At 43.4% G+C, this 16,088-nt stretch overlaps 1 protein-coding gene across 1 annotated transcript; it reads right to left on the reverse strand.

Moving 5' to 3' along the window:
• Nucleotides 1-8,252: 8,252 nt before the first annotated feature.
• Nucleotides 8,253-9,708, reverse strand: LOC115674117 (F-box protein At2g27310-like). The gene has a single exon (XM_030596452.2). It carries the CDS (start codon nucleotides 9,662-9,664, stop codon nucleotides 8,603-8,605), a length of 1,062 nt encoding a protein of 353 aa, XP_030452312.1. The 5' UTR covers nucleotides 9,665-9,708; the 3' UTR covers nucleotides 8,253-8,602.
• Between the last annotated feature and the right edge of the window lie 6,380 nt (nucleotides 9,709-16,088).

Genomic DNA, 16,088 nt, shown 5'->3' on the forward strand with positions numbered 1-16,088 from the left:
GATCAGCGCACGATTGAACTTATTAGGTGCCTCGTACCTAGGTGTGAGCATCGGTCTAGGTTGACGCTGGATAGGCCAAACTCGACTGAATCTGGTTCGGTTCTTAGAAGGATTGGTTCGGTCCCTAGTCTTGGGAGTCTTGTGGCTGTTGTAACTTATACTATGCAGGTTGGTCCTTGATTCTAAGGCTTTAGGGTTGATCAAACCTGGACCAACCTTGTGAACTTTTTTTTTCCAAACCCTAGATATATAATCTAAAGTGCTCAGTCCCTCCTCTTCTTTCACCCTTTTCCTCTCCCTCTCTTTGAGTCTCACTCTTACTCTCTCCCTCGATCTCAAATTCTTCTCTCTCTCTCTCTCTCTCTCTCTCTCTCTCTCTCTCTCTCTAGCAATGACTCTCTCCCTCTCTCTCCCTACTCGTTTATCTTCACTAATGTCAATCATCAACAACAAAGACTCCAAGATCTCAGCAATTTAGATTGATCATCGTTCGCAACCAACATCTGCATCTCAAAAGTAAGCACCTCCATACTTGGTTCTAATAAAAATAGAGGCCGAAGATCTTAACTTGAATGACCACATTCATTTTGCATCTTCATTGACAATCACAAACAATATTTTTCTGTTAATGTTTGATGCTTCAACATGAACATCAGCAAACATCTTAATATTTGAAAAAACAAATCAGAGCTTGTAACTAAGGTTCCTGTCAGATTCTGTAATATTAGAATCTCCTTTCTCATACTTTAAACAAAGATGATAAATTTGTGAATATAATCACGTGGCATTATGAGATCTTAATTCAACTCAAACAGATAAATTTGGCAATCTCAGCAGCTCTAACTCTAGGAGAGTTAAAACTCATTCAAGCATAAGCACAATTGTATACTAATTTCAGCAGCTCTGAAATGTCAAAAAATACGTTTGTCCTTTCAAGAAATGCAAAAAACGAAATAAAAAAAGAATCAGTTGGTCCATAGTCTAAGGCTCAACAGGGTTGATCCTCGATCCCAAAAATTGAAGATCAATATTATGCGGGTTGGTCCCTAGGTCAGGTGCTGGAACGGTCCAATCCGGACTATGCTTACCCTTATTCGTACCTAGCATCCTACACATGTTGTTCCCATCACGTGGGCCCTAGATTTTATTGAAGCGAATCCACCCGCATTGGTGATAGCAACTGAGCATGGGACGAGCATAAAGAAAGTTCAGTACCATCCCACCTAGCAAAGATTAAAAAAAAAAGACAAGTTTCTGGATAGGATACCTTTTCCCTAATTAAAATAACAAAACTTCCAATTAAAAAGAAAAGAAAAGAAAATTTCAGCCGAACACTTCCAAAATCCATGTCTTGGAAATGCGATTGATGGGACAGTAACTATACACTTCACCAAAAAATGTTTGACTAAGTAGTCGAATGACTTGTCTCAAAAGACCAAGGTCCATGATGGACCGTCGCATTTATGGAAGTGTACTATAGTCAGTTTCAATCATAGCTGCACCACCTAACATGGGCTTTCTCCTTTAAGCCCTAGTCCTATGTGATGATAATGAACGACAAGGTGCATGGTCTCCATCCAACCCTTTTGGAAGGTAGCTCGTGCTTGTTTTTCAACTATTAGTCCATGGCAATAGGTACCCATCCCTTGAATCGTATGATATATTAGATGGACAAGATGTGTTAGACATTTAATGGGTTTGATGAATTAGTACTACGGCGAACATGTGGACAGCTGGGGTTGCGTCGACAGACTTTGTACAAATTTTTCTATTGAAAAGTAAGTGAGATCATTTGTCCGAACTCATCATCTCTTTAGCCACCGCACATCGAAGGCCCTCCCTCAACATCATCTCCCTCGTCATCGCCAATCCTTATTTTAGGATCAGCGTTTGGCGGGAGTAACCGACCGCCTTAATTCAATAATTCGTCGACCACAAAATTATTGTAATTCTTCGACCGCTCGAAATATAGTAAGCAGTTGCAACATATATTATCCTTCGATGAAATATCTCTCAGCGAGCTTGTCATAAAAATAAAAATCACAAAAATCACAAAAAAGAAAAAAATTGAGAAACATAGAAAGTAGTCACAGCATTTTCATGCTATGTTCATCTTTCCTGTCTAATATGTCTAATTTTGTATTTTTGTAAAATCACGAGATGATGAGAAAGATCACATGACAAAAACAACCATAATATCCACAATGTAAGAAGGAATTGCCTTGTAAATTATGCAACGAAGACTTTTTGGGCTTTTGTCCAACAACATTTTGGGCCTTTGTCCAAGACCAAAGTCGGTTCCTTTAGTAGTCGGCCCGCGAGGAGGGTTGGACTCAAATAAATCACACATGCTAGACATGGCCACGGTTCGGAACCGGCCGGTTCCGGTTCGTGGCCATGTATGAACAGGAATCGGCGGTTCCGGGCCGGTTTCGGTTCCAGCCCGCGGTTCGGAACCGGCCGGTAAAAAAAAAAAAACAGGTCTTGCACGTCTACAGGCAGCAAGCTCAACTGCATTTTTTTTTTTTTGTCTGCAGGCCCTGCTACAGTTTTTTTTTTTTTGGAACCGGGCCCGTAGGCCACGGGCCGGTTCCGATTACGAACTGCGGGCCCGGTCAACGGGCCGGTCCCGGGTTTGACCTGGGCTGGTTCCGGACCGAAACCGGCCCGTGGCCATGTCTAACACATGCCATCCAATATAAATTAGGTTATGTTACCTTTTCTCCCATTTAAATTAAAAAAAAAAAAGGAAGATAGAGATATACCATCACACTGCAAAAGATTCATCCGGCAGAGGGGGTTGAATGATATTGGAAAGTAACCAAGGGTTCATTTTTTTTTAAGAAAAACTGTTTTTAGAAAATTGTTTTTCGGATTTTTTGGTATTTAGATAACAAAAAACTAATCGATTTATAAGCAATGTTTTTCTATATATTGAAAACAACAAACATAGATCAGGGGAAAAAGACTTTTCCTTTTGGTAAAAATGAAATCACTCTCCCGAAAATACCAAACAAATGAGAACTAAACATTTTATTTGAAAATGAATTTCATGAAATATTTCCTTTATCAAGAAATTTCAGTTAAACAAACACACCCTAAATGTAATAAAAAGCGTCACAAGGAAAAGTTAAATTCTTAAAAGTTATGGATATAGATCGATTCGGCGGACCATTTTGTTGGATTTTGATAATGAGAAGTTCAAGAATAGAGAGAGGGGAAGGACATGAATCTGGGAGAAAATTACAAAAAAATCCTAAACCTATAGTATTTGTGCCAACACAGTCATAACCTTTTGATTTGGTCAATCTAGTCCTAAATCTTTTGACAATTTGCTAATGAAGTTCTTCCGGTCAATTTTGGCTAGGAATTGCTGATGTGGATAATTTTTATAATTTTATAATTATTTTTTTCAACTTTTTTATTTTTTATTTTTTTATTTTCTTATCTTATTTTTTCATTATGCCGGTGAGGGTCACCGGCGAGCCTTGATGGCCGCAAAGGCCTCGTTGAGACTGGACGAGGGCGGCCTCGCTCGCGGCGTGCGAGGCCGCGATGACCATGGACCAAGCCATTGCGGCCTTGCCAGTAGGGAGCGAGGGCGCAAAGGCCCTAAGTGAGGCCATCGCAGTCTTGAGCTGGGGCCTTCACCTGGTGAGGGCCTTTGTACCCTCTCTAGCACCCAGCAAGGCCGTGATGGCCTTGCCCAAGGCCTTCGTGCCCTTACCCATGGTCGGTACAATGGAAAAAAATAAAGAAAAGAAAAATAAAAAAAAATTCAAAAAAAAGTTACAAAACTTGTCCACATCGGCACTAGCCATGTCATGTAAAACAGTCGGGATCCATGTCAGCGAATTCTGGTCAAATTTGGCCTGAAAGACTTAATTGGCAAATTATTAGAAGGTTTAAGACTAAATTTGCCAAATTGAAAGGTTTAAAACTAAATTGGCACAAGTGCAATAGGTTTCTGACTTTTTTGGTAATTTCCTCTAAATTTTACATGAAATTGAAGTGTTTGAAAATGGGAAACTACCAAAATAGTCATAAACCTATTGTATTTGTTCGGTTCTCGAACTTTCAATTGAATCAATTTAGTCATAAACCTTTTGCATTTGTGCCAATTGAGTCCATTTGGCCAATTTTGGTCGAAAATCTCTAACATGAATGTCAGCTATGACCAGCGTTGCCGTGGACAATTTTTTAAATTTTCTAATTTTTTATTACTTTTTTTTTGTTTTTCTTCTTTTCTTTTTTCTTTTCTTTCCTTCCTTTTTTTCCCAACTGTGGGCCGGTGAGATCACCGGCCGACTATCGCCAGCCACGTGTTAGGGCTAACGATCCTCACCTGGTTTGGGCAAGGGCCGCGGCCCTTGCCCGTGCCCGGTGATGGTTGGCGGGCAAGGTCGCTAGCCAACAATTGGGAAAAAATAAAGGAAGGAAAGAAAAGAAAACGGAAAAAATAAAGAATTAATAAAAAAAATCAAAAAAATTAAAAAAAATTCAGAATAATTTAAAAAAATTTCCTTATTAGCGCCAGCCACACCATGGAAAACGATTGGCGTCCACGTTAGCGATTTCCAACCGAAATAGCCCGATGGACTCAATTGATACGAATGTAAAATGTTTAGAACTAAATTGATTCAATTGAAAGGTTTAAGATTGAATTTGTACCTATACAATACGTTTATGATTTTTTGTATACTTTTCCCATCTGAAAATGATCGGTCGGACGATCTATCGGATTCTCTAGTGTTTGAAACTCGAAGTCCTAGATCTTGCACAAATCTTCGTGTGCATATGTAAAGATCCTTGATATTTATGATTGGGTTGGGTGGAAGATACCAAATGAACGCGGACAAGCTCATGTCTATGTCAAATTCATTCCCTTTGTATTATTGGGCTAATTCAAATGCTTCTTTTAATTATGATATTGGAGTATATGGCCACAGCCTCTTTTCCAGGATCCAAAGATGTGCAAAGTACATCTAGTTTCCTAGGGAATGAAGACACTTGCGTGCGCTCATACATATACAATTATTCTTCTTGCAATCAAGGTTAGTTAACTTAGGCTTGATAAATATTAGTTTCTCTACTTCGACGATGCTTTCAGTCGGTCTCCTTTCTTTCGCTTAGTGGGAAAAATTACCGAAAAAGTCATAAACCTTTTGCACATGTGCCAGTTTAGTTCTAAAACTTTTAAATTTGACTAATTTAATCATAAACCTTTTGACAATATGCCAATTGAGTCATTTCGGCCAATTTTGACTGGAAATCACTAACATGGACACTAGACGTCCTACGTGGCATGACCGGCGCTAACGTGGGCAATTTATATATATATTTAAAAATTATGAATTTATTTATTATTTTTTTGAATTATTAATTTTATTTTCTACATTTTCGTTGTGCTAGCAAGGGTCATTGGCGATCCTCGTTGGTAGGGGTGTCAAAACCAAACAATATACCCGAACCGGAACACGAACCGACCAGACCCAACCCAAAGTTTTGGGTATTTTCGGGCCGGGTCAACTTCATGTTCGGGTATTAGCTAAGCAAATGGGTATCTCAATGGTTTCGGTTCGTGTTCTAAACACGAACCAAACCGAAACACATATATTTTTATTTTTAGAACCGAAACACATTTCATTTTGTAGCACTGTCGTTCAACTTCGTCCTGGCTTTTTCGACGTGGCGTGAACAAAAAGTTTTTGTTCTTTTGCTTGGGTTTACTTGTGTGTGGATCGGTTCAATGTATGCTGTGATTGGGATTTTGGTTGCTTTTGATCGTGCGCTCTTTTCCATCGTCCTCATGTGCTAAGCATTAGGAGCAGCAACACATAGAGAGAGAGAGAGAGAGAGAGAGAGAGAGAGAGAGAGAGAGAGAGAGAGAGAGAGAGAGAGAGAGAGAGAGAGAGAGAGAGAGAGAGAGAGAGAGAGAGAGAGAGAGAGAGAGAGAGAGAGAGAGAGAGAGAGAGAGAGAGAGAGAGAGAGAGAGAGAGAGAGGGTTTAGGGTAAGGCTGGGGCCGGCGAACAGGATGATGCATCAACGTCGTCCCAGTTAGCAATGAGAGGTACTAGCAAATAATAAGGGAGTGGGGGAGGAGGCGATGGGTGACCACTCTGTTCGTAGCAAAAATATTTCAAACGGCTTCTGTTCTTTTTAATAAATTTCCAGTCTCATTAGAAATGGCAGTCGGCCTTTTTCATGGGAACAGACATTTAGAGAGAAAGAGAGATACTGCATCCAAGGATCAAGTAATTGATAGAACCAGGTCGCACTATTGGGACACAAGAAAAGATTCACTTCATGGTACCCTCTCAGTCTCGGACCTTAGTTTTTGTCGTCGAGAGCAATCGATGTTCGCGAGGGGCCTTTTTGAGCTCCTCGTTTGATCGGGACAAATTGACCGGAGATCTTTTCTGTAGAATGGCATCGTATGTGGATACACGGAAAAAATATCTTAACTGCTCCAGTCTTGGAATGAACGGATTAGCACTCAATTTATTGCCGATGGGGATTGGTGGAGGCGGTTGGGTAATTCCGATAACTTTCAAGCAATTGTAACATCGTCAAATATTAGCTTGAACCCAAAAAGACCCGAAACCCGACCCAGTTTTTGCGTTTCGGGTCATGTTCGGTTCGGGTCAAGAGTCCACATATCTTTTATGATTTAGGTCGAGTAGGGTAGCGTGGAGACTAGACCTAACCCGACCCATTGACACCCCTAGGTGTAACTTAACCTTAATTTATAATAAAAATATAAAACATGAACCCGAACTGAACCGACCCGATTGTGCGGCTATATCATGTTCGGGTCTTGTTTCGGGTCGGGCCAATCACACATATTCATTGTTTCAGGTAGGGCCGGGTATCATGAAACCCGACCCGATCCGACCCATTGACACCTCTACTCGTTGGCTGTGGGCCATGGCACAAAGGCCAACGCTAGATCTGGGCAAGAGCCGCCTCACCCGCGACTAGTGGGGCTGCAAAGGCCCTACGCTTAGGCCTTGATGGCCTCGTCCAGGGCCTTCGCGGCTGGCAAGGGCCTCACTAGCTGCCCAATGGCTCGTGAGTGTCGTCGGCGACCCTTGCCGATCACAAAGAAAAAAGAAATTTTTTTGAAAAGTTTTAAAAAATTGTAAAAATTATCTACACCGGCCATGCTACGTAAGACGACCAACGTCTACATTAGCGATTTATGATCAAAATTGGCCAGAATGACTCAATTGACAAATTGTCCAAAGTTTTAAGACTAAATTGGCCAAATTAATTTATTTAAGACTGAATTAATACAGATACAATAAGTTTATGATTTTTTTTTTAATTTATTTTCCCAATCGCCTACTCATGCTTACACTCCTTTATGAATCCCAAATTGTGTGCGCAACTTTTCTTGAATCTTTATGAGAGTCAAGGGAGTGAAGCTTTTGTTTAATAGCATAGTGACTTGGGTAATCCATGTCGTTACCCATTTAACATCCGATGAATATCAATAACCTCGTCGTCATTCACTGAAAACTAACCCCAAAGTCTTACTCCCGTTGCTACAAAATCGCTTTTTCTGAAGAGTTATATGATTAGGAAACGGACCGATAATGTATATATCAAACCGATATCTCAACAGATCCTCAAGTCGGGCCAGTGAGCCTCACACAAAAATAATAAGAAAAATATATGGTGGACGTGACCATATGTAATAGACAACACAACGAATGGAATGACTAGACTACCAAGAACAACAGACAGGGGAAGGACTGATGGGATTTGAACTCACCCTGAAGTCGTATTAGACACCAATTTTCTCGAGGAATTTAAGCGGGTCAGATCGGAAACGTCTATTCATATCATATTAGAGCATTTCCTCAAAAGATGTGGATATGGAATTTGGCATTCCGAACACGTTTGCTGTGTTTTCTCCATCGCTGATGAAGGACGACGAAAAACGATGATACGGCAACGGAACGCGACCTCGCTCGGTCAGCACGAGGACCCCCCACCCCACCCACCGTTCCGTTATCGTTTGGCCAGGTCAAATGAATATGGTCAGGACCGGCGTGCTGGGTGTGCACTCCTTTTTCTGGTCAAGCTTATGGTTTTTCTACTGCATGAGTTTGACCCCTTTTCCGCACCTTTCTGATCCGGCCGGGGCCGACGTCGTCCCGTCGCCGATCGATCGACCGGTCCATCGCGAACCTGCGAATCGCCGTCGAATTCACCCACGCCAACTTAGATAAATAATGTCGAAAGATTGAAGCTATAAATCGTATCGTCACGCTATATATCGGTAGAATGAATTTTGCTCTTACAATGAATCGTTACTAATGTATGCTATGACCTTATTCACCAGAGAGGGAGCTCGTCTCTGTTATTACATAACCAACTGCATCATCGATCGGGCTCGGCATCGGCCATTCCATGATCCGACCCGACAACGGACACAGGAAAAGAAGAAGAATGAACGAATTCTGTAACCCCGACTAATCTCTGCTTTCATATTCTCTCTATCTGTAATGGTGTTTGTGTAGGCTATAAAACCTCGTGTCTGCTGTCTGAACACGCTGTACTTGATTGCTGAACGTTCTGCAACTCGTCCGGTGCTCATCTGAAGAGGATGAACGACCAGAAGGCCACGAAGACGGCGACCCCGACGGTGATGCAGACCAGGTCCAGGGCCCTCTCCCTCCTCTGCTTCCTCTCCCTCCTCTCCCTCTTCCTCTCCTCGTACGCCTCGAACCTCTCCTTCCCTTCGCTCCCTCTCTTCGCCTTCCTCCTCTCCCCGCCCTCCATGGCCTCCCCGAGGATCACCAGGCTGTCCCTCCCGGTCAGGCTCTTCCCTTCCATGTCCTCCGCCTGGAAGCTCACCTCCCTCACGTGCAGCTTCCCGCCCTCCTTCCCCCCGCACGTCAACGTCGCCGTGCACTGCACGTGCTCCGAAGCCGACCCCGGCGGCCCCCCCGCCACCACCGTCACGTACCGCGCCTGCACGTCCCCGGTCAGCCAGTGCCGCTGCACGGAGACCGGCCTCCGGGTCGAGAAGTTCGCCGCGCGCCGCCGGGCCGGGTCGACCACGATCCAGCTCAGGGACAGGCTCTCCTCCAGGTGCCTCAGCCAGGCCTCGTCGGGCGTCCCCGCGGGTTTCTGGATCCCGGTCGGGACGGACTCTTTCAGGTCGAGCAGGTCGACTCGGAAGGGCGAGCTCTCGAACCACCCGGACGCCGTCTCCGTCTCGTGGACCTTGGAGAATATCGCCTCCCCCTCGTAGTGGACATCGACGGCCGAGATCAAATACTCGGCCGGGGGCGGCGGCAGCGGCGACGAACGGCGGCCCCGCGGCTTGTGGTGGTGGAGGACGGGGTAGGAGTCGGAGAAGAAGGAGCGGTGGCCGGCGGGGAATCCGGCGATGGCCCCGGCGACGCTGGGGTCCCCGACAGAGGGCCACGCGGCGACGCAGACGTCTCGCCAGAGGCAGTCGTCGGAGGAGAGGGAGTGGAGCTGGGCGGAGGCGGAGGCGGCGGCGACGAGGGCGGGGCCGTCGAGGCGGGTGAGGATGTGGGCCCGGATCACGTCCGGGTGGACGGAGGTCAGCATGGCGGCGGCGGCGGCGGCGTCGGTGGAGGGGGCGCTGCTGCTTCCGGCCGGGGCGGTCGATGGAGAAGGCATGGGTGGGTTATTCGGTGGCTGTTCGTGGAAAATTAGATTTCGTTTCGGTTGATGATGTTGTTGTAGTAAGAGGGCAGGAGGGAGAGGAGGGAGAGAAAGAGGGTGTGTTTTTTTGAGTACGAGACAAAGGAGGGAAGGTTGGGGATTTTATAGGGGGGAAACGAGAACGTGGGAAAGAGTCAACACTGGCTTGTGTCTGAATAACAACATGCTTGTTTTAAAATGAGAAATATTTTTATCGACTATGTTTCGAACCTTACTGCATAAATTAACCTAGCTATTAAATAAACAAGTCGAGGGTTCGACATTAGCCCTCGTGGGGTGGCCTCGACTCGCTCGGTATATAAAAACGGGGGTTTTCGCATTAGAGCCGTGCTGGCAAGAGTGTTCTGATCAATCGAGAGAAGGATCCGATTAAAAATCAAGTCTGCATTTATCTCAGTTCCGAAGCTCGATCGGGTCCTTGTTCAATGAACTCTATGCTCGAGAAGTAAGTTCTCCCTTTTCGTTTAGAAAATAAAAAAAATAATGCTCGTTAGACAAAGAAAAAGGGTTAACGAGACCTGCATGCGAGTTGTGATGCTAACTAGTTGCAGATAAATAAATAATTTATTTCTTTTCTTGCATTATCGTTCAAATGGAGCAGCCTGCCGGCAGCCCAAAAAAGTCCAAGTTCAGCAATGGCAGAAGCAAAGAAACCGTGTGCTGACTTCACTTGAAGTGGCAATCGTGGTCAAGGTCAACGCACTGAATTTGTCAGCCGATGTGGGATCTTAGCGTGAATGGATCTCGAGAGCATTATATGAATAGCCGCCACCCAATAATTTGATGCTGAGAGGTCTCCCTCTTCTCCTTGTATATAGTCTTAGCAAATATGGTGATCTCTTATAGTTAAAAAGTCGAGTCGCCGACAGTCCCCTCGGGCTGTAGGGTCGGCGCGATCGCGATACTGAGCCGCATACGACGGGTGGTGGACCGCGCACGGCTTCGAGAGTGGTGATGATGTCGCTAATGACCGTGTCTTCATCCTTAGGATCTCGGGTATCGGGATCGATCGGAAGTAATTTGAATCTGGAATCCCCTTCGTTCGGAAGTTTTGTCCGTCTTTAATATCCTCTTCTTCTTTTTTTGTTGAAAAAGAACTGAGATAATAAGGCATGGAAAATCAGAATGACCCCCTTTTAATCTTGCCTACTAAGCTGTCTATTATGTTAAACAAGGGTATCTGTTTTAACCAAGAAAGATATCAAACGGCAAATTGAATGAGAGAACTAATTTTTCCTTAAGTGACTTAAAAAGTGCAATTGAATGGCCGAGGTCCCATCGGTCATGTACCCTTTGTACGGACGTCCGTGCAATCCTAAACTTTTTAATTTTGTCGACTTAGTCCTTAAATCTTTGCTTATAGCTTCAGTGTAGTTTTTTCGATGTCGGAAATTGCTAATAGGACAATTTGTTTTTTACTCGTTATGCACGTGAAGCATCATCATTGGGCAACGTGGCGCGAAGCAGAGTCGACACTTGGCGGTCCGACCGGCCCGACACGATAACTTTTCTTCTTTCTTGCTTTGAATGCAACGAGCGACACGTAGAGCGACACGTATATGGGCAGAACGCCGAATCTGAAGCCTCTCTACCTCACTCCTGAAATGAAAACGAAAAATAAAACGAGTACTTCTGCTCCCCCACAAAAAAAAAGAAAAGAAAAGAAAAGGGATCCGCGGATTAGGACGCGTCGAATGCAACGTGAGCCCACATCATCTCAACCATCGGATCGCGCAAGGTCCGCGCCGTCCGACGGCCGAGATGGAGCGGGCTTACATGATCGGGATGCGAGTTCAAGAAGTTTCCCGTCGCCACGCGGGGTTCGAGCCTTATCCAAGCCGTGCTGACTTGGCGCATTAATTGGGCAGGCCACAGCATGCACAATTTATTAATTGCATTCCATATGCAATTCGTGTTTTCAACAAAGCGCAACCGAATGCTTGAAAATGAACTTCCCGCGTGCTTATCTTATCGTGTGTGGGAACATCCATCATCATCATCGTCCTCATCACTTTTTCAGCAAAAGTCACTTCCTATCTCTGTGCGGGAGATTTAGAGAGCGTGCCCTTTGGACTTTTCTTTATGTTTTTTTCTCGGTTAAGAGTTAGTACTGAAACTACAAAATTAACTCCCTTCGCTCTATTAGGCCGGTCATAAATTAGGGGTGGTGAACCGGCCTTACGTGACCGGTTCAAGGCCGGTTCATAAGGAGGCTGGTCCGGCTCCCGATTCCAAAAAATAAGAATCGGCCTCAAGTGGTTCGGCTATCGATTCTATATTCTGAACTGATCGGTTCTACTTGGGAGCTTGGAACTTGTAAAACCGGTTTCAGGCAGAGCTTGAAACCGAACTGGTTTGGAACTGATTTACTCATAACCTTAAGTAAGTTCTTTCACTCTCTTTTTTTTAAATAGAAAATATTTACTGGAATTGAACATATTATCTTCAATTAGAAGGAATATTATTCATGTTCGACACATGTATATTGTATATATGATAAAATGAAACGAGAGAGAGAGAGAGAGAGAGAGAGAGAGAGAGAGAGAGAGAGAGAGAGAGAGAGAGAGAGAGAGAGAGAGAGAGAGAGAGAGAGAGAGAGAGAGAAGCCTCGATAGGTTCCCGAATTGACCCTAGAATCGGTCGGTTCAGTTGTAGGGTCATTTTCTGCCTCCAAAAACTGAGAACCGACCTAACATAGTAGGTTTCAGGTCTGGAATCGATCATTCCTATCATAAATTGTTCATTAAGACAATACAAACAGGCTACACTACTTTTTCTTTGAAAATGAGAGTAATAATTTTAGGGTTTGTTAATTTGAACTTATGAAAAGAAAAATGTAAGGCTTTAATTTTCCTCTAAAATCTACATTATTGTTCTATTTCCAAACAATTTTACAAGAAATGCACATGCGAATTTATGTATCGATATTTATCTATTGTGAGAGTTTCGAGTGTTTAAAATTAGAAAAAAAAAAAATCAAAACACATGCTCTGCCAAATTCGAAATAGCAAAAGTCAAAAGGCAAAACCCACAACTCCTAATTACCAAAAAAATAGAAATTAACGGAGGATAAATTTATCACAAATGTACCGGTCTGGGGCTTTTGACGATCAAAAAATTAGTTTGCAGTAAATTTGTCACAGATGTACCAGTTTGGGGTATTTCGTAGTATTAATCCAAATTTAGAAGTAAACAAAAAAACATAAAAAGCAAATGCCCTTCAAATTGGACTTGTAACAATGTAAAGTGCGACGATCTTGCCAATATCGAAAACATGTTCGAACGATGGGCAGATGGCACATTGCATGGGAACACAAACCGAAAGAAGTCAGCTGTTTCATGTTCCTATCTGTTTAGATCAAGAGTCAAATTAAGCCAAACGGGGTCAAAAGTTGCCCAAAAAGTGGAGGGATTCGACCAAAATGTCGTTGCTGTCGATCTCAAAGATGATTTCAACCCCTTTCTTACAGCTGTGGCTATTGACTGCAGCTGCAACAGTGGGGGAAGGAGTGAAGTCCTTCTCCAAACCTTTCTGGCCTCGTGACAATGAGATTGCTCCATGCCTTGTAAAAAATGTCATGACATGAATCTTTGTTTGTTTGGGGATGAATCCGGCTAGGGCCGGTGGTTATCCTTGGCCACCAATGCTTTGCTCTCGAGATCACAAAGGAGACAGTCACGTACTTCTACACATATATGTCAAAAGGACGTTGCGATTGTCGGGATGATGCCGAACCTTCCAATCGATGCAATACGAATCTTCACGTGTAGTGAGAAATAGCGCATTTTAAGCGTGTCAGATAGGCGATTCTGCATATGTCTTGCTAGGCGCTTTTATGCGACCGTTTAACGGGAAGATTCAATTGTACTTTTTAAAAAGCGTGTGAAATTTAGCCGCATCAATTGAAAAGATTGAGAAGTTAATTGTATGTTGTACACGAGATAAGGTTTCGGATTTCAAAGGGTCGTTTCACAATAAGACATACGAAGCTCGAGTTTAGAAACATTGTATAGCAGTAATTTCTTTTTCACCACGTTAGATAGCAAGCATTGAAGTATTGTTTCACATCGCTTGCCAACGGTTCGTAATTGCTTTTTATATTCATACGGTTTCCCTCCATCTATCAGCTTAAGCTTTTGAATTTGACTTTCTAATATAGTATCAGAGCCTGTACTATCCTAAATGCTCTTTATATTCATATGGTTATCTTCACCTATCAGCTTGAGTTTTTGGGTTGGACTTTCTAATAATAACAAAATACCATGAAAGAGATATTCCGTTTGAGTCGCCAACCGGACAAGACTCGATTCAACTCTGCTCAGTGCTCACACATGTCTATGGCATATCGATTTCGTCATGTTGTCCTCCGTGGGGATGGAGTCGGTTTTGCAAACATCCTTTTTTTTTTGTCATCTGTTCATGTACCGTGTCTAATTTTATCGCCATGCGCGTGTGTTTAAACCATTCGGCTCTACTAATTCTCGCAGATATACACGAGTCGCCCCGTGCATATCCATCGGATAAGGGTTCACCCGCAAGGGGCCGGACACGGCTCTGTGACTTAGATATTACTCCTACAATTCTTGATCTTACAGTAAATTTTCGAGCTGTCTCTACTTGGAGACAGAGAGGTCAAAGTCAGGCAAATCGGAAGAGAACCAACTTGGTGATCTACAAAAGTCAGCGTCGTAAACGGTCCACTGAAGATTAAATGCTTAGGGCCAAGATGGATAGATCGCTCGGGAAAACAAAGTCTAATGCACATCGAGCAGCATCGGTTCTGCGATGAACCGAGTGGTTACAAAAACGATGGCGACATTCGATAGTCCCTTGGGTACGCGCGGGGGACTCAGTAACAGAGATGATGATGGCCTAATCCACCCTCGATTGAGCGTTAACCGTATTACTTAACATCAATGCATGATCAACGTGTTTTTTCGAAGAAGCATGCGTGATAAATATCTCGACGACGACGGTCATTAGTCGTTGTCGTCTCATAACCCAGTGAATTATTTGAAGGAAGCACCGTTGGAAGTTGACCGGTAATCAGCGGGAACACATTTTATCGTTAGGAAGCCAAGTTTGACTAATCCTGTCGTCTCCGCCAACCTTCTGCAGAAGTCAGCATCGTAGCACTGAACACTTTGATTAAGTGAAGCTCACTTTATGTTAATCAATCATTTGAAAGGGTAGAGGAGTTTTGGAGCACGCAATAGAGGACTCTGTATGGGAGGGTCCTCGTGGGAATATCATGTTTTGATCTTCTGGGTATTTGGTAGGTTTTGAGTTCTGAAAGAAGTACAAAGTCCATATGACTCTTGAAATCGCTCTTGCGAAGAGCTTCGTATGTTCCTTCTCGGGGTACTAGACATTTGAGCGGCGAAAGGTTCGACAAATGCCGTATTGTCGTCGCCATGGTTGCTCTCATCAGATTTATCTACTTATGGCATAATCGAACCGATCGTGCGTTTATACTGCGCGATCCCGCACAATGTGCACGGGGTAACGCCTAAAATGTCAAGATGCTTGCATCACATTAATCTTGCACAGCAATGGAGTATCTTGATGTGCATACTTTCAAACAGAGAACTCGCTCTGTTAAAATGCTTTTCGTAATAAACATTCGTCCCAAGAGCAGAAATGGATTTGATAGGGTGCATAAAAGTAGGGGTGTGCAACCGGACCGGGTTTACCAGGAAATCGGACCGGCCCATCCGAAAAATAGGTCCGGGAACCGGTTCCCATTTGAACCGTTCCGGGAACCGGTTCCATTTTTTGGGAACCGGTTACAACCGGTCTGGTTTTCGGTTCCAAGTGAAAACCCACCCGGACCGGTTTTAGAACCGATTTTATATGAAGGTCCACTTACAATTTTATATGGCCAGAATTCAAAGCATTCTATTACAAAGGATGAGGAAAGTGATCATTATTTGCGGATAGTCTAACTTAAGGGCTTGTAAGCATTATAGAGAGCAATTTTCTTTTTTTTTTTAAAATTTTGTTCTGTAACGAAGAAACTACATATCCAACTAGAACCTATGCTGTTTTATCAGGTTCATTAAATTATTAGGACTAAGATAATATGCTTTTATATGAATACTTAAGATTGTTTGCATGATCAAACTTATAACCTTTGATTTGAGTTATAAGTTTTCCTATTTGCTACACGGAAAAAATAAAACCCAAAAAAGGAACAAAAAAAAAAAAAGGATTCTCGGGTAGACCCTGTAATCGGACTGAAAAAACGGAATGGGTTCCAAAACAGAGTCTAGGGCAAACAGGATAGGTTTCAGGTTCCAAAAACTAGGAACTAATTATAACAGGATCGGTTTCAGGTTACAGTTCTAGAACCGACCCACCCTGGAACCGATTACCCTA

This window comes from Syzygium oleosum, unplaced genomic scaffold, assembly GCF_021117445.2.
Source record: "Syzygium oleosum isolate NSW1041296 unplaced genomic scaffold, Sole_v2.1 Sole_v2.07, whole genome shotgun sequence".
NCBI lineage: Eukaryota > Viridiplantae > Streptophyta > Magnoliopsida > Myrtales > Myrtaceae > Syzygium > Syzygium oleosum.